The sequence below is a fragment of the Hyperoodon ampullatus genome, assembly GCF_949752795.1.
Source record: "Hyperoodon ampullatus genome assembly, chromosome: 3".
NCBI lineage: Eukaryota > Metazoa > Chordata > Mammalia > Artiodactyla > Ziphiidae > Hyperoodon > Hyperoodon ampullatus.
In genome coordinates this window covers 52,409,593-52,435,630 of record NC_136916.1, presented here as the reverse complement: position 1 = coordinate 52,435,630, position 26,038 = coordinate 52,409,593, and the positions used below count along the sequence as shown (strand labels likewise).

Genomic DNA, 26,038 nt, shown 5'->3' with positions numbered 1-26,038 from the left:
TTCCATGAAAACAGTTTTCTTCATTTCTAGTACTTTTATGTACCAAATAAAACAAAGTGGTAGTGGTTTTGTTTTATGACAGTTCAGTGTGAGTATTTCTTTTTATTCAATTTTGGTTAATTAGAAGTAGTTTTATAAAAATGAGGGAAAAGGCTTGGAGAGCACTAAAATTTTATTTCTTTCTCGAATCAATTCAGATTAAATCTGTTTTCTTAACACAAATGTATATAATTATATGTAGTCATCAATAGGTGTATTTATATATGCTTGGATATATTGCTATAACATGTAGTTATACACTTATAATAATTTATAATATGTATAATTAAGTTATATTTTCCCTGTTGAGAAACAAACCCCAAACTCATTTTTTTTGAATGGAAATAACTATGATTACTTAAAAAATATTTTAGCATTTCCAGTGAACTATAAGAAAAAGCATGGTATATACTCTCTCCTGTTTTAGTAGTTGACAATCAGCAAAATGATAACATGCTATACATTTTGTATTAAGTGCCTATGAAATTTTGACTCCTGGGTTTTTAATACTTAGGAAACTTATATGTTTGTGTCTGGCAGAGAGGCTATTAAGGATGATTTGATAAATCTATAGGGGATGAACATCTGTAGTATTAAGCTTGTGTAAATGGGGCTGTTAGGTTTATATAATATATAATCATTACATTGTAGCTTCTTGGATGATAAAATTTAGGTTTTGTTGGGTAGAACTAAAATTCAGAAAGTGAAACTCAGTTTTAACATTATTACATTAGATTTGTCAGAAAAATGTTTTGAGTATAAAAGATGAATTCAGGAATTGGGAAATATGTTGATAGAGTTTTTTTCCTTTAATTGTCAAGAAATACATTTAATTATCTTGACTGCATATAAGTATTTTTTCTAGTTTGTGTGAATATGGATCCTATGTAATGTTATTCGTACGAATGATAAGACAACCCTGGCCTTTAGGTGCTTTCTATTTCACCATTATTAATTAATAGTTTTGAGTTGATTACCATACTTTTTCATACTTATTATTTTTCCACTTATTTCTTGATTTTAAAAGCACAAAAGCATTATCGTGTATGTATAGAGACTAGGAGGTAAGGAGCAGAAGTGATTCAATTATAAGCACCAGATGATAAAAATGAAAATAGAGTCATCAGGCTGATCTGCTTTAAAAAAGTATTTTTACTTAATTTGTTTCATTTGTTAAAATAAAGTGCTACCCACTATTATGTGGGAAAAAAAGAAAATTGAAATATAACTATAAATTCATTTCTAGAGAGCTTGCTTAACTGTAAAAATAAACTTTCTTGATATATTTCTTCTTTTATTTCATTGTAGTGATTTTATTTTCCTGGAAAGGCTATTGTAAAGTAAAGGGAAATATTAAATTCCTAGTGAGGCCAAAAAATTTTCAAATGCTATATAGATTCTGTATTTTAAAATGTTAATTTTATCAAAAACTCTAAAATTTTAGAGTTAACATTAACTCTAAAATCAAATAGTTTTTCCAGAAAGACTTATGAAAAATGTCAGTTTTGTATTCCACCATTCTCTACCCTCTAGATCCACTCCTTAGAGGGAACCGTCTATTTTAGAAATATTAACTTTCTGTGGTTGTCTAATATATTAATGTAAGGCACTATCTTGGATTTCCTGTTACAGTAGTTAAGGAGTTCACCTCTCCTACAGTTTTTTCACCCTAAATTCCCCTTTCTGTCTTCTCATAATATGGTTATATCATAATTTTTGGCCAATTACGAGTCAAAATTTACATTACTATGACAATATAATTATTGTTCACTGCATAGGTCAAATAATGTACTGTGATTATATTTCCTTTGCTATGTAGCCTTTTGTTTTTCTTGAATTTGTAAATGCTTCTTTCCTTTTTGCCTGGTCTTCTTTGTAAATTTATCTTCAATTCTTTTTGTGTACTACATGAAATCTATTTATCATATGACGGGCAGTGTTATTTTCCAATTGGCCAAACCCATTTGTTGGTCCTCTCCCTGTCCCCCTGTCCCTCTTGGAGATCTTTCTCTGAACTGGTTGTTTTTTTAGTTCTGCTACATAATTGTCATCCTGGAACTGGTCTTCAATGCTCTTCTGTTTTAATTCATTGGGTCCCTTGCCTTTTGTTCTTTGTTAGTTTGTTCCTTTGTTTTGCTAGAACATTTCTAATAGCTTTTAAGAAAGGATACACTGGATATAATTTAAAAAATCCTTTCAAGTCTGAAAGATTTGTAATTTACTTCCATACTTGTTTGATTTGGCTGGGGATAGAATGCTGGGTTTAAAATTAGAATTTTGAAGGCAAAAATCTTCTAACTTCCAGGTACTTTTGAGAAGTCTGATGCCATTCTGTTCAAAAGATTGTTGGAAACACAAAAATTAGAAAATTCCTGGAGCCTACTGTTGGAAGACTCCATGTATAGTGATAAATAGGAGAGAGTGTTGAGTCTCATCAAAGAGGTACAGATGAGAGTGTTACGGGAGTTCATAATGGGCATATTACGTTCAGCCAGAGATCAGGGTGGACACTGTGAAGGTACATATTTCAGCTGAGTCTAAAGGATGCATATGCAGAAAGGAGAGAGGGCATTCTAGGTAAAGGGGACAGTGAAATGAAAAAATGTAGGGCATGTATGGGGAGCAGCTAAGAATTTGGAAGTTTGATAGAATATCTGGACGTGAGTTGGAAAGCTAAGTTTAGGTCAGTTTTAAGAGATTTGAATGCCATGATGGTGATGACGATAATTATTGAGAATTTACTATTTGTGGGTCACTCTTCAAAATGCTTTATGTCAGCTTACTCATTTAATAGTCATAATTCTATGATATAAAGGCTTTTACTGTTTCCATTATATAGTTGAGAAAGCTGGAAGTTAAACAACTTGTTCTAGGTTATGCTGCTAGAAAATGACAGAGCTAGAGTTTGAACTCAGTCTGGCTCTTGACTCTGGTTTATAATGGACTTTAATTGGTAGTCAGTGAGAAAGTAAGTTTTACTTTTTTAAAAAAAATCCGGAGAGTGATGTGATCACAGCTGTGTTTTAGGAAGGTAAGCTTGTAGTGGTGTCTAGGCTGGATTTGAGGAGGGAAATGGAAGATGGTGCTACCTAGCCATCACTGTCAAGAATGGATAGAAAGGATTCAGACAATGTGTCTGAAAGGGAACATACACTAAAGTAAGATGAATTCATTTCAGCTGACTCTAAAATTAGCGTAAATATCACAGCAATATTTCATTCTGAAAATGGTCAAAATGGTGGGGAAAAAGGGAACCAAAACAGCAGATTTTTGCTTTCTTTGAAAATTTGGCAAATCAATGAGACATTAGCCATAATTGATATTTGTCTGTTTTGCTTAATTTGAAATTATTATAATTTTAATTATTAAGAATTTTTGTTTTAATGTTATGAAAACAAAGTTTATATGTTGAAAGAATGAAAATGGTATCACTGAAAATATTTCCTTAGAAGTAAGTTGTTTTGGTGTCACTGGATTTTATTTGTTCTGTTACATTTCTAATTCTTTGAACTAAGTTTAGACATATTTTATGTGTAAAATTAAAGGTGTCTTTTAAACGCTTTGCATTTTGGTTATCGCTGCCATGCGGATGCAGGCGCACATTCAGGGGAGTTCATATATGGCTTGGAAAACTTTGTTTACAAGGACATCAAGCCTGGTGGGTATGCATGGTTAATTATATTCAGCTACATACAAAATTATATTCTTATCCATGCTTGTGCTTTTAATAGAGTTCATATGACATGTCATCCTTTTAGAAAATATGGAAATGTAATTCATGTTTTTCCCCTTTACCATCATTTCCTTTTCTCTACCTTCAGCATTTATTCATTCACCAAATACTTAATGTCTTCTAGTAGCAAGCACTATGCTGGATGCTGAATATTCATGAGGTGAAACAGACACAATCCACTGCCTTTATGAAGCTTACTGTTTGATCTATAGATAACTTTCAAATCTGGACTGCCTTTTTGACTTTAGTTCTGTAGAATAGTATTTTCTCAATTAAGCAATTCCTGTCCTATAGCAGTGTTTTTCAGACTTTGTAAAAAGCAATAAAATGGAACCTTTTATTTTTTGAGTGAGACTTTATTTAGAACCTTGATAAGAGATGTTTCTGTGACTTTCTTCTCATGTCCTCCCTGATTTGCTTCACCTCTGTAGTAGCTTTGGAGGCACCTATAGACTACTGTCCTGGACAGCCTCACAAAAGGCAAATTTGAAGGCTGACTGCTTTAGGATTTACAGTAGGATTCTTTTGTATCCTAGGAAGTTTACCAAGCACATTAAAATCATAATTTCTAATATTTTGCAGAGTAATTTGATTTATTTAACTGTATTCCCTATAACTTTTCAGGAATTTGTTATATTAGCTCAGTCACACTTAAAATATCTTTTGATTAAATGGCAAGTGGGGTCTCTATCTCAAAATGTAAACAATAATAAGCACTATGATATAATTACTTTTGCTGCTAGAAACTTCTTTAATGTTTAGGTTCATTATGACAAATGGAAGAATAAGTTGCATGCAGATTTCACGGCATTGAATGAAATTAACCTGAAAGGAGTTTCTCTTTGTACAAATTTGCCCCTTGAGTAAGTGTGGCTGACTATGTTAATTTGTCTTCGAGTCACTTTGTTTAATATAAAAGATAGCATGGAGATACTCATGGTTCACTGTCCAGTTTTGTAGGTTGTAATTGAACCAGCTTTCTATAGTCTGCCAGGGGCAGTGTTTTCTGATCCTACTAGGAGCAACCTGCCTCCAGGATACAAATGAATTCCACTGGCCCATTCAAACATGTAACAAAATCATTGGGCAGCATTGCTCAAAACAAAACAAAACAGACAGAGGTCACTATGAAGTAAAACCTCATTGATTGAGAGTTTCCTTTTATTCCAAAAAGGTATATTAGCCTGGATAAAAACACTAGGCCTAGAATTTGATGATTCTGAAATGAGAATAATTTTGTTGATGATATCTTTAGTTGTCCAGGACTTTGTGTGTACTTCATAATCCTTACGTTGTTTTCAGTTTCTGAGTGTATATTCCTTCCTCGTTAAAAAACAAACAAGCAAACAAACAACCCAAAACTTCTAGAGCATTGGTTTTCAAAAAGTCAGAACTATTTTCATAATAATGCTAAGACATTATTTGATGTTTCACTGTGTTGACATTGGTGCTGATGGTGCAAAAGCAATGTTGTGTAAAATTGCTGGCTGCCTTAGCATGAATTGAGGCAGTGGCACTAAACTATACTATTAGGAGCCATTGTATTGTTCCTTACCAATCACTCACAGTAAAAAACAAAATAAAATGGAAAAAGCACCAGTTTTACTGAAGCATGTCATTGATGAAATAGAAAAATTTTAATTTTAATAAATTACAACTCTTGAGCATATGTGTCTTTGAAGTTTCGTGACAAAAGAGGAAGCATACACAAGGTACTTCTGCAGACTGAAGCAGGATAATTGTCTCAAGGAAAAATGCTTGTGCAGTTGTTTGGGTTGTCAGTGAAACCAGTTGCTTTTTTCATGGAAAGCCATTTTATTTGGAAGAATGGCTGACAGACTATTATTACTCAGATTTGGGTGTTTGGTAGACATTTCAACAATACAACTTTAAGAAAAAACAACTGACAGTGTTTGTTGCCAGCAAAAAGATTTGAGTTTCTGAACAAAAATTAGAATTTTGGGGAATTTGTATTTGCCACTTTGAGCTTGATGGCTTCCCATACTTAGAAGACTTTCCTGATGAGATTTGTGGTGGTATTAACAATGTGATTTTTGATATTAAATAATAAGGTGACTCAATGTTTGTAAGATCTGCATAATTCAGTGAAGCAATATTTCCATATTATCAGTGCGTGGTAAAAATTTATGAATGTATAAAAGAGCAAGGTAGACTGATTTTAATTCAGATGAAAGATACACTGATAGAGTTTCAGTTTCCAAGGTGCAACTTTAAGAAGCTATCACTAGTTGAGTTTGGTGTAGTATCCATAATTGCATGAAAAGACTGTGAAGATGTTCCTTCCTTTTCATATTACATATCTGTAGTTAGGTCAGATTTTCTTCACATACTTCAATCTAAACCACATATACCAAAAGAGCAAAGGCAGAAGCAGATATTTGAATCCAGCAGTCTTCTACTAAGCCAGACATTAAAGACATTTGTAAGATTGTAAAACTATGCCACTCTTCTCACTACAACTTTTTGTTTGGAAAATATAGTTATTTTTCATAAATACATGTTAACTGTACTATCACATAATGGGTTTTTTTATGAGTTAATATTAAAAAGATTTTCAGTGTTGATTTCCAATATGGTAAATATCAATAGCTGTAACCCACACTAATGAAAAGCTGTTTAAGGTTCTTAAATTGTAAGTGTGTTAAAGGAACCCTGAGACCAAAACATTTGAGAACTGCTTTAGACAGTGACTGGGGATCATGAATTTATTGTCCATCCGATTAAACAGAAACTCTCTAAAGAAATATGTAGTACTCAGATTAGATTTTGCAACTATTTGTAGATGTTTAAACATGGTGCATCTAACACTGAGATCAAAGACAGAACAAGGTGCTAGAACAAATGTGAAACCAGAAAGATAATAGGAGGTCAGGTGAGAAGAGTGAGTTATGGTAGATACTAAACCCAGGCAGCTGAACTCCTGTCTCTGAAAGCTTTCTACTTAAGTGGGATGGTTTTCAGGGTTACTCTGGCTTTCTTAGCTGTTTCTTTTCAAATGGTATTTCTTTGAGAACTTAGTCTTTTTCTGAATGTTTAATTTATAAATGAAAAAGACTTAGGGAACATCACTGTGACAAGAACTACTGGTAATAGCAAAGTCCAGATTTTGTTATACGTTTATTAAATATTTTCTTCTTGAAACGTAGGGTTTTATTCTTAAAATCCAGGATTTGATTCTTAGTTTTTTGTAGTGACAGGACAATTTGCTTTAAAATATCAAGGAAGAACGAATTTAAAATTTCAAGCTAAATATCATGTATATTCTCTCAAATATATGTAACATTAACTGAGCTTATATTTTTATTATAATGTTCAGATGTGGATTTTTTTGATTCATTTGAACAGATACGTATCGTGTGCTTTGTGCCTAGATGTTAGGATAATTCCTGTCCTAATGAAGACTCCTGCCTGGTAACAAGACAGTTGTGCAAACACTTCAAATACAGTGTAATCACTGCTTAATGGAAGTCTATATAAGGTGCAGGGGTAGATGGCCTTGGAGATGCCTGGAAGAGTCAAAGAAGGCTTCACACAGGCTGTAGTGCTGGACCTGAGGTTTGGAAGCCTCCTAGGAATTTGCCTGGTAAAGAACTTCAGGGAGAGGAAACCAAGTTCAGGGAATGAAACGTGTAGAGGCATTAGGCATTAGAAAGTTACAGTTTGTTTTGGAAAGTATAAGTAGTATTCCTGAAGTATCCAGTGCAAGGATGAGTGGCAGGAGATAGAAGAGGACAGGGTGATAGGGGTCGGATCATGAAAGGACCTTTGTGTCATGCAAATACTTTCTTATTTTATTTGGCAGGCTGCAGAGGGCCTTTAAAAGCATTTTGAGCAGGGAATTAACAGGCCTGAATAGTATTTTAGAAGATGTAAGTCTGGTGGTGGTATAGAAGGATGTTAGGTTGGAGGTAACAGTGGAGACTGGAGGCAGGGGAGACCATACAGAGGCTGACCCAAGAGCGTGGACTGGAGTTGATGTGTAATAGGCAGTTGAATGTAACGATTTGTAAGTTGGCTAAGATAGGTTTGGGTTAATGCCATGAAGTGAGGCAGTGCCAAATAAAAGTGGATGAGGTGTTAAAGGAGTTATTAAGCTAATTTCAGTGTACAAGTCCATGTACTTTTTTTGCCCTTTTTGTATTCTTCATGTCCTCAAGTTATTAAAGTATTCTGCTTGTGAGGTATATCATCCAGAGGAAGTCATCTGTTGGCAGCCTACCCATTCATTTCATTTGTGTTCCTGTGTTCCTACCACACACTTATCAAAACCTTTCTCTGAAAGTCTTCTTATTCTGTCATTATTACATTTCCAATATTTTGGTAACGCTGAAATGAAAAATTAAACTTCATAGTGTAAACAGTCATAAATATTATAAACGGCATTCTGTATGGATATTTTACCCAATTTTTATATAATTGTACCTGCCAAGTTATTTTCTACATTAAAGAAGGTTATTCTAGACTAAAGAAGGTTTGTGAATTTCTGCTTGTATTGAAATAACAGATCAGTTTAGAATAAAGTAAGGTGAGTTGTACCAAAATTTGCTGTCAGGAAGAAGTCTCTTGTTTTCTTTTCTGTCCTCTAGTCTGCTAACTTGAATTTTATCCTTTTCTCACTAAAATGCTTCCACTGAGAAGGACGTAAACGTAAAAAGCACAAAAAACATTTTAAGAAACCTTTTAAAGGTCTTGATCGCTCAAAAGGTAGGTAAAAGTAGTTTTTATGCCATGTGTTATTTATGCACATTGCCACTTGATTTCTGTCTTCAAAGGTCAAATGAATGTTAGATTACAATGTAACTTCAAAAATAAGTTTTAATTTGGAAATGCATATTAAAATCTAAAATAAAAGAAGCACACTGGAATAGGTTGTAATTTCCATTGAGTAGTGCCTTAGCTATCATTTGGTCATTGATTATGAACTATGTGAGAATTTCAACTTTTTTTTTTTGAATCTTATTTTATTTATTTTTTATACAGCAGGTTCTTATTAGTTATCTATTTTATACATATTAGTGTATGTATGTCAATCCCAATCTCCCAATTTATCACAGCACCACCATCCCCCACCACGTCCCCGCCTTGGTGTCCATACGTTTGTTCTCTACAGGTGTCTCTATTTCTGCCCCGCAAACCGGTTCATCTGTACCATTTTTCTAGGTTCCACATATATGCATTAATATACGATATTTGTTTTTCTCTTTCTGACTTACTTCACTCTGTATGACAATCTCTAGATCCATCCATGTCTCTATAAATGACCCACTTTTGTTCCTTTTTATGGCTGAGTAATATTCCCTTGTATATATGTACCACATCTTTTTTATCCATTCGTCTGTCGATGGGCATTTAGGTTGCTTCCATGACCTGGCTATTGTAAATAGTACTGCAGTTAACATTGGGGTGCATGTGTCTTTTTGAATTATGGTTTTCTCTGGGTATATGCCCAGTAGTGGGATTGCTGGGTCATATGGTAATTCTATTTTTAGTTTTTTAAGGAACCTCCATACTGTTGTTCTCTATAGTGGCTGTATCAATTTACATTCCTACCAGCAGTGCAAGAGGGTTCCCTTTTCTCCACACCCTCTCCAGCATTTGTTGTTTGTAGGTTTTCTGATGATGCCCACTCTAACTGGTGTGAGGTGATACCTCATTGTAGTTTTGATTTGCATTTCTCTAATAATTAGTGATGTTGAGCAACTTTTCTTGTGCTTCTTGGCCATCTGTATGTCTTCTTTGGAGAAATGTCTATTTAGGTCTTCTGTCCATTTTTTGATTGGTCTCCTGACCATTTTTTGATTTGGTTTGTTTTTTTAATATTGAGCTGCTTGAGCAGTTTATATATTTTGGAGATTAATCGTTTGTCCGTTGATTTGTTTGCAAATATTTTCTCCCATTCTGAGGTTTGTCTTTTCGTCTTGTTTGTAGTTTCCTTTGCTTTGCAAAAGCTTTTAAGTTTCATTACGTCCCATTTGTTTATTTTTGTTTTTACTTCCATTACTCTAGGAGGTGGATCAAAAAAGTTCTTGCTGTGATTTATGTCAAAGAGTGTTCTTCCTATGTTTTCCTTTAAGGGTTTTATAGTGTCTGGTCTTACATTTAGGTCTGTAATCCATTTTGAGTTTATTTTTGTGTATGTTGTTAGGGAGTGTTCTAATTTCCTAATTTCATGCTATTACGTGTAGCTGTCCAGTTTTCCCAGCACCACTTATTGAAGAGACTGTCTTTTCTCCATTGTATATCCTTGCCTCGTTTGTCATAGATTAGTTGACCATAGGTGTGTGGGATTATCTCTGGGCTTTCTATCCTGTTCCATGGATCTATATTTCTGTTTTTGTGCCAGTACCATATTGTCTTGATTACTGTAGCTTTGTAGTATAGTCTGAAGTCAGGGAGTCTGAGTCCTCCAGCTCCATTTTTTTTCCCTCAAGATTGCTATCTGGGAGAATGTTCCTTGTGCACTTGAGAATAAAGTGTAATCTGCTGTTTTTGGATGGAATGTCCTATAAATATTAATTAAGTCTATATAGTCAATTGTGTCATTTAAAGCTTGTGTTTCCTGATTAATTTTCTGTCTGGATGATCTGTCCATTGGTGTAAGTGAGGTGTTAAAGTCCCCCACTATTACTATGTTACTGTTGATTTCCTCTTTTATAGCTGTTAGCAGTTGCCTTATGTATTGAAGTGCTCCTGTGTTGGGAGCATATATATTTATAATTGTTATATCTTCTTCTTGGATTGATCCCTTGATCATTATGTAGTGTCCTTCCTTGTCTCTTGTAACATTCTTTATTTTAAAGTCTGTTTTATCTGATATGAGTATTAGTACTCCAACTTTCTTTTGATTTCCACTGGCATGGAAAATCTTTTTCTGTCCCCTCACTTTCAGTCTGTATGTGTCTGTAGGTCTGAAGTGGGTCTCTTGTAGACAGCATATATATGGGTCTTGTTTTTGTATCCATTCAGGCAGCCTGTGTCTTTTGGTTGGAGCATTTAACCTATTCACATTTAAGGTAATTATCGATATGTATGTTCCTGTTGCCATTTTCTTAATTGTTTTGGGTTTGTTTTTGTAGGTCCTTTTCTTCTCTTGGGTTTCCCACTTAGAGAAGTTCCTTTAGCATTTATTGTAGAGCTGGTTTGGTGGTGCTGATTTCTCTTAGCTTTTGCTTGTTTGTAAAGCTTTTGATTTCTCTGTCGAATCTGAATGAGATCCTTGCTGGGTAGAGTAATCTGGGTGGTAGGTTCTTCCCTTTCATCACTTTAAGCATATCATGCCACTCCCTTCTGGCTTGTAGAGTTTCTGCTGAGAAATCAGCTGTTAACCTTGTGGGAGTTCCCTTGTATGTTATTTGTCATTTTTCCCTTGTGGCTTTCAATAAGTTTTCTTTGTCTTTGATTTTTGTCAGTTTTATTACTATGTGTGTCAGCATGTTTCTCCTTGGGTTTATCCTGCCTGGGACTCTCTGTGCTTCAGGGACTTGGGTGGCTATTTCGTTCCCTATGTTAGGGAAGTTTTCGACTATAATGTCTTAAAATATTTTATCATGTCTTTTCTGTCTCTCTGTCTCCCTATAATGTGAATGTTGTTGTGTTTAATGTTGTCCCAGAGGTCTCTTAGGCTGTCTTGATTTCTTTTCATTCTTTTTTTTCTCTTCTGTGGCAGTGAATTCCACCATTCTGTCTTCCAGGTCACTTATCCGTTCTTCTGCCTCACTTATTCTGCCATTGATTCCTTCTAGTGTATTTTTCATTTCAGTTATTGTATTGTTCATCTCTGTTTGTTTGTTCTTTAATTCTTCTAGGTGTTTGTTCTTTAATTCTTCTAGGTCTTTGTTAAACATTTCTTGCATCTTCTCGATCTTTGCCTCTATTCTTTTTCCGAGGTCCTGGATCATCTTCACTATCATTATTCTGAATTCTTGTCCTGGAAGGTTGCCTATCTACCCTTCATTTAGTTGTTTTTCTGGGGTTTTATCTCATTCCTTCATCTGGGACAAAGTCCTTTGCCTTTTCATTTTGTCTATCTTTCTGTGAATGTGGTTTTCGTTCCACAGGCTGCAGGATTGTAGTTCTTCTTGCTTCTGCTCTCTGCCCTCTGTTCGAGAATTTCAACTCTTGAACTTGTATTTTCCTATTTTTTATAGATAAACCAAAAGAAGCCAAAAAGGATACATTGTTGGAAAAATTGGCAACTCAAGTAATTAAAAATGTACAAGTAAAAATCACAGACATTCACATTAAATATGAAGATGATGTAAGTAACTTAGTTTACTTGGTTTAAGTTAGTAATTAAGTGTGTATTTTATGAAATTAATTCTTGATTTGCCCATAAATAGCAATTTTGAATCCAAGACAGATGTTTTTTTCCTGATTAGTACACTACCATATCTCCTTCCTTGTGTTAGGCTTTTTTCATCTGGCATTAATGTGTGTACATATATCATAAAACTTCCATATGTTCCTTTCTAAAGCTAATTTAAGAGATTTTTGGATTTTTCTCTATCATTTATTTTGAATTTTGCTTAAAGACTTAGACTAATATAACTTTAAGGAACTAATTTTTTTTAATAATGACAAAAATTAGTTTCCAGAGGTGATGAAGTAATCGTTTATAATGGTAGTTGGTAGAGAGGGGACTAAAATCCAGGTCAGTTGGCTGCTAGTCTCATTCACTTTACTTTCCACCATGTTGGATTTTAACACCCACAGCTACTCACACACATGTGTAGCAATATTTAGAAACCACACTTCACTTATAAGCAAAAGTTTAACATTAGTTGATTAAGAACTATTTTACTGATTAATTTTAGTTAAAATGTAACAAATATTTTGAACTTAATATGCGCTGCTTTGTCTTAAAGTTCAAAACATACATGAGAAGCCTTGAATTTTTTTTCATTTACCTAACAAATTGGAAATGCTTTTTCATCTTTTCCAAAAATGAGTTTTCTTTCCTTTTTGTTTTTAGTTTGCTTTAAGTTTGGATTTAATTAAAGTCATACTGCCATATATAGAATTTATTTTACTTTCCTGATAAGTTCCTTTTGTAACTTAATATTCAGTAAGACACCCTTGTAGTTTCTCAAGATACACCATCTCTATCTTACACTGACTTTTATCTTTTGGTTTTTCTGTAGTCATTAGACTGAATTTTGCTAACAAATAATGTCTAAAAACCAAATTAATAAATTGCCTTGTTTAAAACAAACTTAGGAAAATAAAATTGACTCAACCCGTCATGGAAGTAAAAGAATTATTCTTAAAGCTAATGGCATGTTGGTGAATGATAATCTCAGTTTAAACTTAAACTAAGCTTTTTTATTGAGCAAATACAATTCAAAAGGTACATTATTTCTTTCTCTTTAATGAACAAATACAGAGATGCATAGGAGTGGGACAAGTAATATCAATTACATTTAAATTGGTGTCAGTGACAAAAGTATTAAAATAACCTAAAGAAAAAAATTAAAAGCACAAAGGGATCTTCCTTATATTACCTCTTTCAATGTGATTACCTTAATTATTGTGTCTAGAAGGATAGTGAAAAATATAGAAATGGGGGAGGGAAGTATAATAAGTTATCATAAAGATGTTCTTTGTATGATAGCAATAATTTATGGGTAGTGCATTAGCAGCTGAGGAGTTGTGTTTTATTAAAGTTCCTTCTGAAATAGCTGCAAGTTATTTTGAGATTGATATCCATAGGTATAAAAAGATGAATATGGGAATGAAAGGAAATACATTTTGCCACAAATCATAATATATCTAATAATAAAAACAAAGCTCACAAAGCTCTTTGTGCTTTGCAGCTATAGCAGAGCATGCATTTAGGTGACTAAACTCAAGTCTCTGGTGGATGATTTAGAACATGATTTTTCTCCTCTCTCTAGTTTCCCTATTTTCTTTCATGACCAAAAAACATTGACTTTTGGACATCTTTGAGATATCGAAAACAATGACATCGTACACACCATGGCACAGTTTAAGCACTGTGTATGAATATAATTTAGGTATTGAAGATGAGAAATAGAAGTTTAACATTGGCATATTTTGAGTTAAGGGATTGAGGAAATTAAAAATTAAGAATCTTGAAGCATCTTCTAACAAACCATTTTTAAAGTGTCCGGGAAATTAAAGGCTTAAATAGACAGTTCACATTTCTAAATGTGAAAATCTTAAATGTTTTAAAAATAATTTAGTGGCATGGTTTTATCTACAACTCCTTGTTTTATTTATCTATGGAAAACATCTTTAATGGTATATACATAAAGAGACTGTCTCTTTTCAACTATGTAGACAAGAGTCTGTTTAGCCCTAGTGAGTGAATCTTCTCACTTCTAGTAAGAAAATAGTTCCACTAGGAAAGTATCATGTTAGTGTCATGCCTACAGAATGTGGAAAATCCCAGCCATGTTACTGTCTTCCTTCACTTTCTTTTATACAAATCCATTTGGTTGCGTTACTTTTAAACTCATTGTCCTATGTTGCCTATTGTAGAGTGGAGAATGGATTTACCCTCACTATCAGTATATTTTAATGTCACCTTTTTTTCTTTGATAGGTAACAGATCCAAAGCGGCCTCTTTCATTTGGTGTCACACTGGGAGAACTTAGTCTATTGGTAAAGTGACCTTATTTAAAATTTCTTTGGAACCTGTGAAATATTATTCTCAAGTCACAGGGTGAATTTCCTAAAATCAGCTATTGCTACAAATAGCTGTTTTATTTTTATGTGTAATCTTTCTACAGCTCTTCTAGGAAGTTACAACTTTTAGTGATACTTTTATTATAGTCTCTAATTATTTTGATTTATCTTTGAATTTAACAGATTTCAAAATATCAAGAACAAGTGTTTTGAAAGTATTAAAAGCTGTATCTTAAATCTTTAGTAAATTAGGGGAAGATAGATTTCTATAGAGTCATGTTCTTATCCACAGTATAATTTCCAAATAGTTTAGACATGTGTATCTGTTTATTATATTGAAATGTACATAAGCTAATTTATTTCGATTAAGTATTTTATAATGCAGTTTGGTTTTCCTCTTAAAGGTCTTTAAGGATATAGAGTGTGTATATCCAGGTTGGACATTCTTTTACTATTATGGACAACTAAGTGGTAGGAAACATGTTTTAAAGTTTAGGACAGTGAGCAGTAGATCATACTGGGTACATTTTTGCCTTTTGATTAGTTACATGAAGAGGGCCTTAGTAGGGAAAGAAGACGAAGAAAAAAAGAAAGAGAAGTAGACTATTAAACAGAAAAAGGACATTGTCACATGGAGGCCTCAAGAAGATACATGCATGCAGAGAAGTAGAGGTATACATCAGTTGAAGATCAAAGCAGAAAAATTAAAGAAAAGGTACTGGAGAAGCAAAGGAAAGGGAGTCAAGGAAGCTAGTGTTTAATACACTGTTTATCCTCTGCTTGTTTCCAAAATGAATTTGAAGTAGCTTTCAATAAAAAAGGAACAATACTATAACACTTCTAAAGAAACCAGAATCTGTGTTCTGAAAGGCAGAGAGATAATTGTTCCAGAAAAATGAGACCAGCAATATTAGTCATAAGTGAGCTCACTGTTTAATGTTGAGCTTCTAACACCAAATGAAAAATACAAAGTAGTCACATAGTTCCCATTGACTGATAACAGGCATTCTAAGGATGGTGTGTAGTTTCCTTAGTGTGTGCTGTTGTTTGATCCTCTGTATCTTTGCTCAGATTGTTCATATGGTTTTCTTTGCCTGCGTTACTCTTTTCCCTTAATCTGCCTGGCGATTCTGTTCAGGTTTTAATAGTTCCTTCAGATGTTACCATCTTTCTCATTCTTTTTTTTTTACTTCACTCTTAGAAGTTACCATTCCTTCTTTTATGCTCCCTATTATATTTTATCAAAGCACCTGTGACACATTACTGAACTGGTTATCATGTTGGTTTCCTTCTATCCAGCCTTCATTCATTGATACAATAGTACCTATATTTTAGTGTTTTTGTGATGATTAAATTAGATAGTTTGTGTAAAGCATTTGGCACATTGTCTGGCTTAGTTTCTGCTTCAACTACTACATTGACTATTTTTTTTTTATTAGTTTCTGCTTTATAACAAAGTGAATCAGTCATACATATACATCTGTTCCCACATCCCCTCCCTCATGCATCTCCCTCCCTCCCACCCTCCCCATCCCACCCCTCCAGGCGGTCACAAAGCACCGAGCTGATCTCCCTGTGCTCTGCGGCTGCTTCCCACTATCTATCTACCTTACGTTTGGTAGTGTATATATGTCCATGCCTCTCTTTCCCTTTGTCACAGCTTACCCTTCCCCTTCCCCATATCCTCAAGTCCATTCTCAAGTAGGTCTGTGTCTTTATTCCCGTTTTACCCCTAGGTTCTTCATGACATTTTTTTTTTTTTAAATTCCATATATATGTGTTAGCATACGGTATTTGTCTTTCTCTTTCTGACTTACTTCACTCTGTATGACAGACTTTAGGTCTATTCACCTCATTACAAATAGCTCAGTTTCGTTTCTTTTTATGGCTGAGTAATATTCCATTGTATATATGTGCCACATCTTCTTTATCCATTCATCCGATGATGGACACTTAGGTTGTTTCCAGCTCTGGGCTATTGTGAATAGAGCTGCAATGAACATTTTGGTACATGTCTCTTTTTGAATTATGGTTTTCTCAGGGTATATGCCTAGTAGTGGGATTGCTGGGTCATATGGTAGTTCTATTTTTAGTTTTTTAAGGAACCTCCATACTGTTCTCCATAGTGGCTGTACCAATTCACATTCCCAGCAGCAGTGCAAGAGTGTTCCCTTTTCTCCACACCCTCTCCAGCATTTATTGTTTCTAGATTTCTTGATGATGGCCATTCTGACTGGTGTGAGATGATATCTCATTGTAGTTTTGATTACATTGACTATTATAACAACAGTAATAGCAAACTTAACTCTTTCTGTATCTATACCATTCCTTCTTCCCATCTTTCCACTTACAAACTAACTTTTATATCTAAGATAATCTTCCCACCTCTGATCTGGATCCCTTCGTCCCCCATGTCCTTAGGAGCCTTTTCCCCCCTTTTCTCTCACCCCCTCCTACCTTTTGCCTTTTCTTCCTTATTTCTGTCAATTTCCTTCTCTTTCCTAAATCTTCAACTCTTCTTCCCTCTTCTCCCTTCCCTACCTCCTTCTTCTAAGCATTTAAATGCATTCAAGTGTCTCTTTTATATTAAAATTAAAAAGCCTCTCCTTAACCTTCTCCCACTGCACCCAGGCCCCATCTAACTATTGCCGCCTTCTCTTCTTTCTAAGTTTGTGAGAAAATTCTCTACCTTTGCCATCTTTATTTCCCCACCTCCTAATGACTCCCTACCCACTATACTCTTATTCTGCTGCTCCACTGAAACTGCTCTTAACAAGTTCATCGGTAATGCTCTGGCCGCTTAAGTAAGTTTTAGTTTATCTCACAGCAGCTTTTGGCATTGCTGACCATACTGACTTTGTAGAAACATGGTCATGCTGTGATTTCCATATTCTCCTGGTTTTCTTCCTACTTTGCAATATTTATTTATTTATTTATTTATTTTTTACAAGAATGTGGACCTTCTTCAATAGTTTATAGGCTAGCTCTCTGTTTTTATTCCTTCCACACACAGACACAGAGTAGCTCAGTAATTATTTTCTGAGTGAATGAACTCAGTTAAATTAGAACCTCCTCAATTCTATTTTCACTGTTCCTTTGATTTTGTAATATAAATATGTAAAGAAACAGATAACTAACATTAGCCATCATTAGCTAAATGTCTTGTTATTCCCAAGTTATTTTGTTACGGTTATTAGAGCACTGTTTTGTTGATATATATACTTCATTTCACAGTTACTCTCTTTTTTTCTTTTAGACTGCAAATGAACACTGGACTCCGTGCATATTAAATGAAGCAGAAAAAATTATATACAAGGTATTAGACTAGACTTTTTAATCCGCTTATTTTCCTAAGTACAAACACTTAATGTATTTTCTTCAAGAAACCTTGATGGAGCAGAATATGCCATTGGAATATGAGTTAAAAGTTTTGGGTCCAGTTTTGGCTCTGCTACTTACTATGTGACCTTCTGTAATCACTTACCTATTCTGAGGTTTAGATTCTTCACCTAGAATATAAAGAAACTGGATAAAATTAATGTTTCCCAAATTGTATTCATGGAGCATAATATACCATTGGAATGTGGGTTAAAAGTTTTGGGTCCAGTTTTGGCTCTGATACGTACTATGTGACGACCTTCTGTAATCACTTACCTATTCTGAGGTTTAGATTCTTCACCTAGAATATAAAGAAACTGAATAAAATTAATGTTTCCCAAATTGTACTTCATGGAACATTAGGTAATTAAGATATCAGATTTGTTGAAAAAATATTCTCTGGTCAAGTAAGATTACTGACTAAAGTAGAAAGCTGTACATAGTTAAACAGGTACATTTTATTTTGTTTTAAACTCCAGGACTTCACAGTACTTTAAATATGCTAATAAACATTGTGAACCTTTAAGAAGGATATTTAGTATGTAGCTTTCCCCACCTTTGTTCATCATAGAATCCTCTCCCCTCACCCCTCCCTTGAAACAGCCATTTGTAACCACTGGAGGAATCATGTCTTTTTTTCTTTTTTATAAATTTATTTTTATTTATTTATTTATTTTTGGCTGTGTTGGGTCTTCGTTGCTGCGCGCGGGCTTTCTCTAGTTGCAGCGGGCGGGGACTACTCTCCCTTGGGGTGCACGGGCTTCTCATTGCAGTGGCTTCTCTTGTTGCGGAGCACAGACTGTAGGCACGCAGGCTTCAGTAGTTGTGGCACACGGGCTCTAGAGCGCAGGCTCAGCAGTTGTGGCGCACAGGCTTAGTTGCTCCACAACATGTGGGATCTTCCTGGAGCAGGGCTTGAACCCACGTCCCCTGCATTGGCAGGCAAATTCTTAACGACTGCGCTACCAGGGAAGTCCTGAATCATGTCTTTCTTATTCAATGAAATATTTACAGTCTGTTAAATACTAAATTCTCAATAAATATTTGATCACTGAATGAATGAATCCCCTTGGGAATAGTGTTCCTGGAAGCACAATTTAGCAAATGCTAGATTAATAATAAAGTCTCTGTATAACATACATATATTTTCCTCCGTTTTTGCAGTATCTCCTTTCCTTTAAAAGTTCAAAGTGGCAATTGGAGAATTTTGGGGTAGTGAACATGAGAATAATCTTTTAATATTGATTCATAATTTCAGTGTGTTAGTTACCTGACCTTTTCCATTTTCTTCTATAGCTTATACGGCTTGATAGTCTCAGTGCCTACTGGAATGTTAACTGCGGCATGTCTTACCCGTGGTCAAGGGAACACATCTTGGTAATTTCAGTTCATACCTTGAAGAGCTAACCACACTCCCTAGATTTGTTTTACATAGCGGTCTTTAATGAGGACAGGATATCAGTCTTTTGTTTAAGTTGTATGTAACTAAGTCAGAAGTGTGCAACACAGTTTTTGGAATCACTCTATCTTTAAAAAAAAGCACTTTTGATTTTGAAGATCTTTGTGAAATCATTCACTTGACAGTGAGATGAGAACCTATACTATCACATTAAAACTGTGTTTATGATTTTTTACACTCTCATTTTGATGGCATTCTGGTTGCATTGTGGAGTTTCATATGAGAATGATTACTTAAAGAGTATTGTAAAGAAAGATGATACCTTTCAGATCTAAAAAATGTGTTCTTAGCAAATGTTTTAAGCATTTGTGATGATGCATTCTTGAATAGTGAACTATTGATTCAAAACTAAGCGTGCTAAGCCAGTCTTAGTCATGTTTATTTACTTAGAGGAGAAAGGAAGAACAGTTGAATTTTCTGAATTGAATTAATTCCAAGATTCTATCTTTTATTTCTCAGAAAGATATTGTAATGTTAGGTTAATTTGCCTTTGTCTAGAAAGTGTTTGAGATCCTAATTCATGGATGTGTGTGTGTGTGTGTGTTTGGCTGAATATGTATGCATTTTTTTTTTCATTCTCATATAATTCAAATTTTTTGTTTAGGGTCAGCTGAAAAGTGAAATTCTCACAAGTAACAATATACCCCCAAACCATCAATACAGTAAGTAATAGTAAAAGTTTATTTCATGTTATAAGAAGCATGGAATTAAATACTTTATTTTAAACTACTTTTTCTGATAAAGTTATTTTGACAAAGAGAAAGTATTAATTTTTTATGTTAGTTTTATGATACAGCATATTTGGTATGTAATTTAATATTTAGAAATAGATTATAACACTTACACCACTGGAGAGTGAGAAGGGCACTGTGGCTGTAGTTCACTCCCAACAGTTAACCCCCTTGACCTCCACATTTTCTTCCTACCTTGTTATTGTCTACTTTGTTTTAGGAATTAGGTTTTCTTTTCTTTGTTTAATAACGAAATCTCTGAGATCTTGATATTCAGGATCTGAGCATGTCAGTATTGCAGTGTTAAGACAGACTGACTACTCCAGAGATTTCTTTTTTAATGAAGTATAGTTGATTTACAATATTATGTTAGTTTCAGGTGTACAGCATAGCGATTCTGTATTTTTACAGATTATACTCCATTACGGATTATTATAAGATAGTGGGTATAATATCCTGTGCTATACAGTAAATCCTTATTGCTTATCTGTTTTATGTATAGCAGTTTGTGTCTGTTAATCCCATAACCCTAATTTGTCCCTTCTCCTTCCCTCTCCACTTGGTAATCACAAGTTTGTTTTCTACATCTGTGAGTTGTTTCTCTTTTGCATATACATTCATTTGTATTATTTTTTAGATTACACATATAAGTGATATCATATAATATTTGTCTTTCTCTGTCTTATTTTACTAAGCATAATATTCTCTAGGTTCATCCACATTGCTGTAAATGGCAGTATTTGATTCTTTTTTTATGGCTGAGTAATATCCCATTGTATATATGTACCACATCTTAATCCATTCGTCTGTTGATGGGCACTTGAGTTGCTTCCATGTCTTGGCTGTTGTAAATAGTGCTGCTGTTAACATTGGGGTGCATGTATCTTTTCAAATTAGTGTTTTTATTTTTTCAGGATATATACCCAGAAGTAGAATTGCTGGGTTATATGGTAGTTCTATTTTTGTTTTTTTGAGGAACCTCCATATTGTTTTCCATGGTGGCTGCACCAATTTACATTTCCCACCAACAGTGCATGAGGGTTCCCCTTTCTTCACATCCTCTCCAGCATTTGCTATTTGCAGACTTTTTGATGGTAGCCATTCTGACAGGTGTGAGGGGGTACCTCACTGTTGTTTTGATTCATATTTCTCCAGAAATCTTTTTTAAGTAAGCTTTTCTATCTCTTGGCAGCCTCACCTTTACTTATTTTTAAATAGATCTCTAACAAAGCTGCCTCTGTATTTATCCCATTCATTTTCTCCATTTCAGTTTTGTTCTAAAGATGCTATTCTTTTGTTTTTATTTAGTGTACCTCTTTATGTTTGTTCTCAGCTTTCATGCCCATGTTCTTCTATACTCCATACTACTCTCGTTCACTGTTGTTTTCTTCTTATTCTTTTATAGCTAATTGCCTTTATATGAGAGCTGGCTGGCACTTTCTCTTTATGTCCACAAACCTCTCTATTAAACGATGACAGAGTTTTCAGATACTGTTAGTTTGTGAGAACATTTAGTTTCACTCATGAAAGAACTTGTTCAGAAAAATCTACAACTTTATTCTGAGACATGTTTCATTTATAAATAACCTCTAAATAAGTTAAAATTTTTATACAGTCTTACGCAAATTGTAAATACAATAAGATACCACAATTTATATAATTTTAATACTATTTGCAATTAAAATTTATTACATTACTTTGCTCTGTCATCTTCCCTAATACTTTTTCTCATACTACTTCTCAACTTCAAAAATACTGCCTTTAGTTGAGTCTAAGATTATATATGTAATGATCATTTTGAAAATTATAAAGTAGTAGGCAATTTTTTTCTGGGTAATACGAATTTCATTCATGATTCTGTTCCTAAATTCTGACTATGATTAAATAATATGGAAAGTAATCAAATTTTGTTTCCTATCTTGTATTAGTATTTTTTTGGGGGGGCCATGTCAGGCAGTACTTTATAATTATTTTTAAAATTTTTATTGGAATGTACTTGATTTACAATGTTGTGTTAGTTTTAGGTGTGCAGCAAAGTGAATCAGTTATACATATACAGATATCCACTCTTTTTTAGATTCTTTTCCCATATAGGCCATTACAGAGTATTGAGTAGAGTTCCCTGTGCTACACAGTAGGTTCCTATTAGTGATCTGTTTTATATATAGTAGTGTGTATATGTCAATCCCAATCTCCCAATTTATCCCTCCTCCTGTATTATTATTTTTAATGAATACTAAAATCATTAAATGTCTTGTAGCAAGGAAGGGAAACATAATTTTACACAGACTGTGAATAACCAAGATTAGATTGTCTATATTTTGTACATTTCTTACTTAGAAGCATAGAGCACCAGTTTCCTCCTTGGAGATTCCACTTTTACCATTGAGTTTGACAGTTTGTATTATGCAGATAAGTAGCTGCTTAAATAGTTTTTGGTAGTGATTTTTTTACATATTTTTGATCATTTTTCTTTACTTTCACAGTAACAGTGTTCTCATAATTATTTACAGTTGCTCATATGTAAGGGCATGTAAACATATCTTACGTCTTCCCATGTTATATAAGTTTTCCAGCCAATATCAGCCTCTGCAAAACTCTACATGAATCCTTATGCAGAAACAGAGCTCAAAACACCTAAACTTGATTGGAACATAGAAGTACAAAATATTGCCATTGAATTGACCAAACCTCAGGTAAGATTCATTTGGGTATTTATAGCTTTGATTAACCTTGAATTTCAGTGGCTTTTGTTCTTTGTGATTATTCCCTCTCCAGTGCTCTGGTGGTTCTTTTGGTTTGTTATGTTGAGATTTGATATATCTCCTAAAAATAGATTATATGTATATTTTTAAAAGAAAATAAATACCATATATAAGAAATAGTTTTTCTTCATTTTATCTGATTTTTCCCTTATTGGTGGAGAATCTTACCAAATTATAGTGAATGACATGATTCCCATTTAATTCCCAATTCTTTTTTTTTTTTTTTTGCGTTACATGGGCCTCTCACTGTTGTGGCCTCTCCCGCTGCGGAGCACAGGCTCCGGACGCGCAGGCTCAACGCCCATGGCTCACGGGCCCAGCCGCTCCGCGGCATGTGGGATCCTCCCAGACCGGGGCACGAACCTGTGTCCCCTGCATCGGCAGGCGGACTCTCAACCACTGCGCCACCAGGGAAGCCCTAATTCCCAATTCTTGATGGAGGGTTTTAATAGTTTTTTTCTTCCTCAGATTTTAATAGCAGACACTCTTACATTAAATATTGTTCACTTAATTTTTAGAATAGCTGTGTTGGCAAGCTTTTTTTCCTTCACTTGTTTCTCAAGTTTGGTTATGTGCCTGAGGAGTTTAGATAAGACATCTGGAGAACTGGAAGTGAAAGGAGGATGGGAGATTTAGCTAATTGAGCTTTTAGCCCAGTACAGTCCAGTACAAATATAATGCAAGTCATATGGGTAATTTTAAATTTTCTAGTAGCTACATTAGCAAAATAAGAAGAAAAGAGGAAAACAATTATTAAAATGAATAACATTTAATTTAACTTAACATACACAAAATATCATTTCAACATGTAATCAAAATTAAAAATTGTTACAATATTTTATATTTTTTTTCTTAAGTCTTCAAAATCTGGGATTTATTTTATACTTACAAATACATTTAAGTTCAGACTATATGCATGTTAAGTACTGAATAGCTGTGTGGTAACTCTTAGGTAGAGTTGCGTTAAGAAAAAATGGAGAAGAAGCTGGACTTCCCCTTTCTTTATTTTGCCTATAGTTGTGTGTGTGTGTGTTTCCCTCCATTTGAGCTGTTTACCAGATACACACAGAGTTGTTGTATTGGTGGTTAAGATGGGTGGTTAAATAGCTTTATCTTGCTTTAGTTATGCAATAATTTTCTGGAGCAGTTTGAAATTCAGCTTATAGATAGCCACTGCTTGAAAGGATGGTCCAGAGGAAAATATGTAGTTTTAGGAATCAGCATGTTTCATGTTAGTAGTTACAGATACCATATTTCATTGGTTCTAAGATTTACATTTATTTCACACTTTAATATATTTGAAAATAGGATGTATATTATTATTGGTGGTATGACAGTTTAGTTGGCAGTACTGTTTTCTTTTGTAGTAGAACTTAAAATTATCTTACAACTTATCATCATTGTTGTCTTAAATGTGATGAAATATATTATTGAATTATCGGACAGCTGTGATATTCATTGTTTAGAGAATTTGAAGTCTCACTATACTGAAAATATAACAAAATTTGGTGTTTATTCATGTGTGTGATGTAACAAACATAACTTGGTTTTTGTTTTAATAGTACTTAAGTATGATTGACCTTTTGGAATCAGTGGATTATATGGTTAGAAATGCTCCTTACAGGAAATATAAGCCTTATTTACCACTTCATACCAATGGTCGACAATGGTAAGTTAGAATTTTTTTTTAAACGTTTTATGAGAACCATGTAATCATATAGTTAGGGACTCTCAGAGCTAAGAGACCTTTAAAGCCATGTAATGAAGCCACTTTATTTTTTTAGAGACATGAGAGGGATATCTTTTATATTATGTTCTTGTTACTTTTTTTTTTTTAATAAACACGTTCTCTTGTACTCCTGCTCCTAGATTATTCCCAAATTCTTAACTCAGTATTTAAGACTTTCAACTGTTTTTTGATCTTATTGCCCTTCAGTAATGGATATGAACTCCAATGTGGCAACCATATTGGGATACTATTAATTTCACATAACATGTCATTTTGTGTCTTTATGATTTTGCTTTGGCATATCCTCTTCCTGGAGTGGTTTGCTCCATTCATAATCTATTTAAGTCAGAGAATTGAAGTACTGGAGAATTGAAATGTTATCACTGAGCTTTTATAGGAATACAGTTAATAAGAACAAAAAGAGTAACAGTGTAGCTCTAAAACGTCAAAGCTATTTTCCTGCTGTTTCTTAAACCTTCATATTCAAATGTGCATTAACAACATTTGATTTGCAGGTGGAAATATGCAATTGATTCTGTTCTTGAAGTTCACATAAGAAGGTATACACGGATGTGGTCATGGAGTAACATAAAAAAACACAGGCAATTGCTCAAGAGTTATAAAAGTGCCTACAAAAATAAGCTAACCCAGACTAAAGTCCCAGAAGAAATACAGAAACAAATTCAGGTATATCTTGCATATATTGGTGAGAGCTATTATTTGTTAAATCATCCTTTAATGTTAATTTAATTTAAATTTAAATATAATTTTAGAAAGAACAGAACTGAGCTCTTTTTGAGAGAATTGTATGGAAAATGCAGAGTATTTTTTCCCCTGTTATTTCCTCCAAAAAAAAGCTTCCTAATATCAGGGTACTTGTAAACTATTTGGAGAAATGTGTTTGGTTTTTATAATAATGTTTAGAAAATCAATATCAGAGCTGTTCAAATATGTGTTTAATATTAGCTAGATGTGTATTGTTAGTTTTGTTAGTGGCTTTTTTTTAAGAGTTCAAAGTATTATTTGTAAAAAATAGTTCTTATCCTCAAGATAGGAGTCTTATTTACCCCCTTCTGAAATATAGAAAAACACATAATTTGCTTAATATCATCTGATCTTGATTGTATCACTGTTTTTGCTACAAATTCATAACATAAAGAATTAATCAAATTGTTATTCTGAAATATATAACAATCACTAATATTATATATTAGAAAAAGCATCAAGTTTCTCAGTATCTTAGATCTGGTATTCTCATGTATAAAATGGAAACAGTATCTGTCTTACAGAGTTGTGAGAATTGCATGAAATAACAAATAGAGCATGTGACACACAGGTCACCCACTACATGTTAGATTCCTTTTACATAAATTCCCCAAGTTGGTTTCTGCTTTAATGTACTTGATTTGAAGAATTTTACATTCTTAAATTTTGTGTTTTATTAAGGTGCCTTTAGTACTATGATTGTGAAATAACACAGAAAAGGGGGAGTCAGAAGTAACAACCATAAGGCTAATACCTAAAACAGGTCCCCCT

General features: G+C 33.8%; 1 protein-coding gene across 4 annotated transcripts in view; it reads left to right on the top strand.

Moving 5' to 3' along the window:
- Positions 1 to 26,038, top strand: part of VPS13C (vacuolar protein sorting 13 homolog C) — a gene marked incomplete at both ends in the record, with an annotated part of 185,655 nt that overhangs the window by 22,069 nt on the left and 137,548 nt on the right. For 2 of the 4 annotated variants that reach the window (XM_079700000.1, XM_079700001.1), the window contains 10 exons: positions 3,635 to 3,697; positions 8,432 to 8,497; positions 11,941 to 12,050; positions 14,357 to 14,416; positions 17,697 to 17,756; positions 19,115 to 19,195; positions 19,882 to 19,939; positions 22,577 to 22,704; positions 24,336 to 24,442; positions 25,018 to 25,189. In XM_079700000.1, the coding sequence (XP_079556126.1) occupies positions 3,635 to 3,697; positions 8,432 to 8,497; positions 11,941 to 12,050; positions 14,357 to 14,416; positions 17,697 to 17,756; positions 19,115 to 19,195; positions 19,882 to 19,939; positions 22,577 to 22,704; positions 24,336 to 24,442; positions 25,018 to 25,189 (905 nt within the window). The remainder of the gene's footprint in view (positions 1 to 3,634; positions 3,698 to 8,431; positions 8,498 to 11,940; positions 12,051 to 14,356; positions 14,417 to 17,696; positions 17,757 to 19,114; positions 19,196 to 19,881; positions 19,940 to 22,576; positions 22,705 to 24,335; positions 24,443 to 25,017; positions 25,190 to 26,038) is intronic. The other 2 variants (XM_079700003.1, XM_079700002.1) reach the window with 1 other exon arrangement.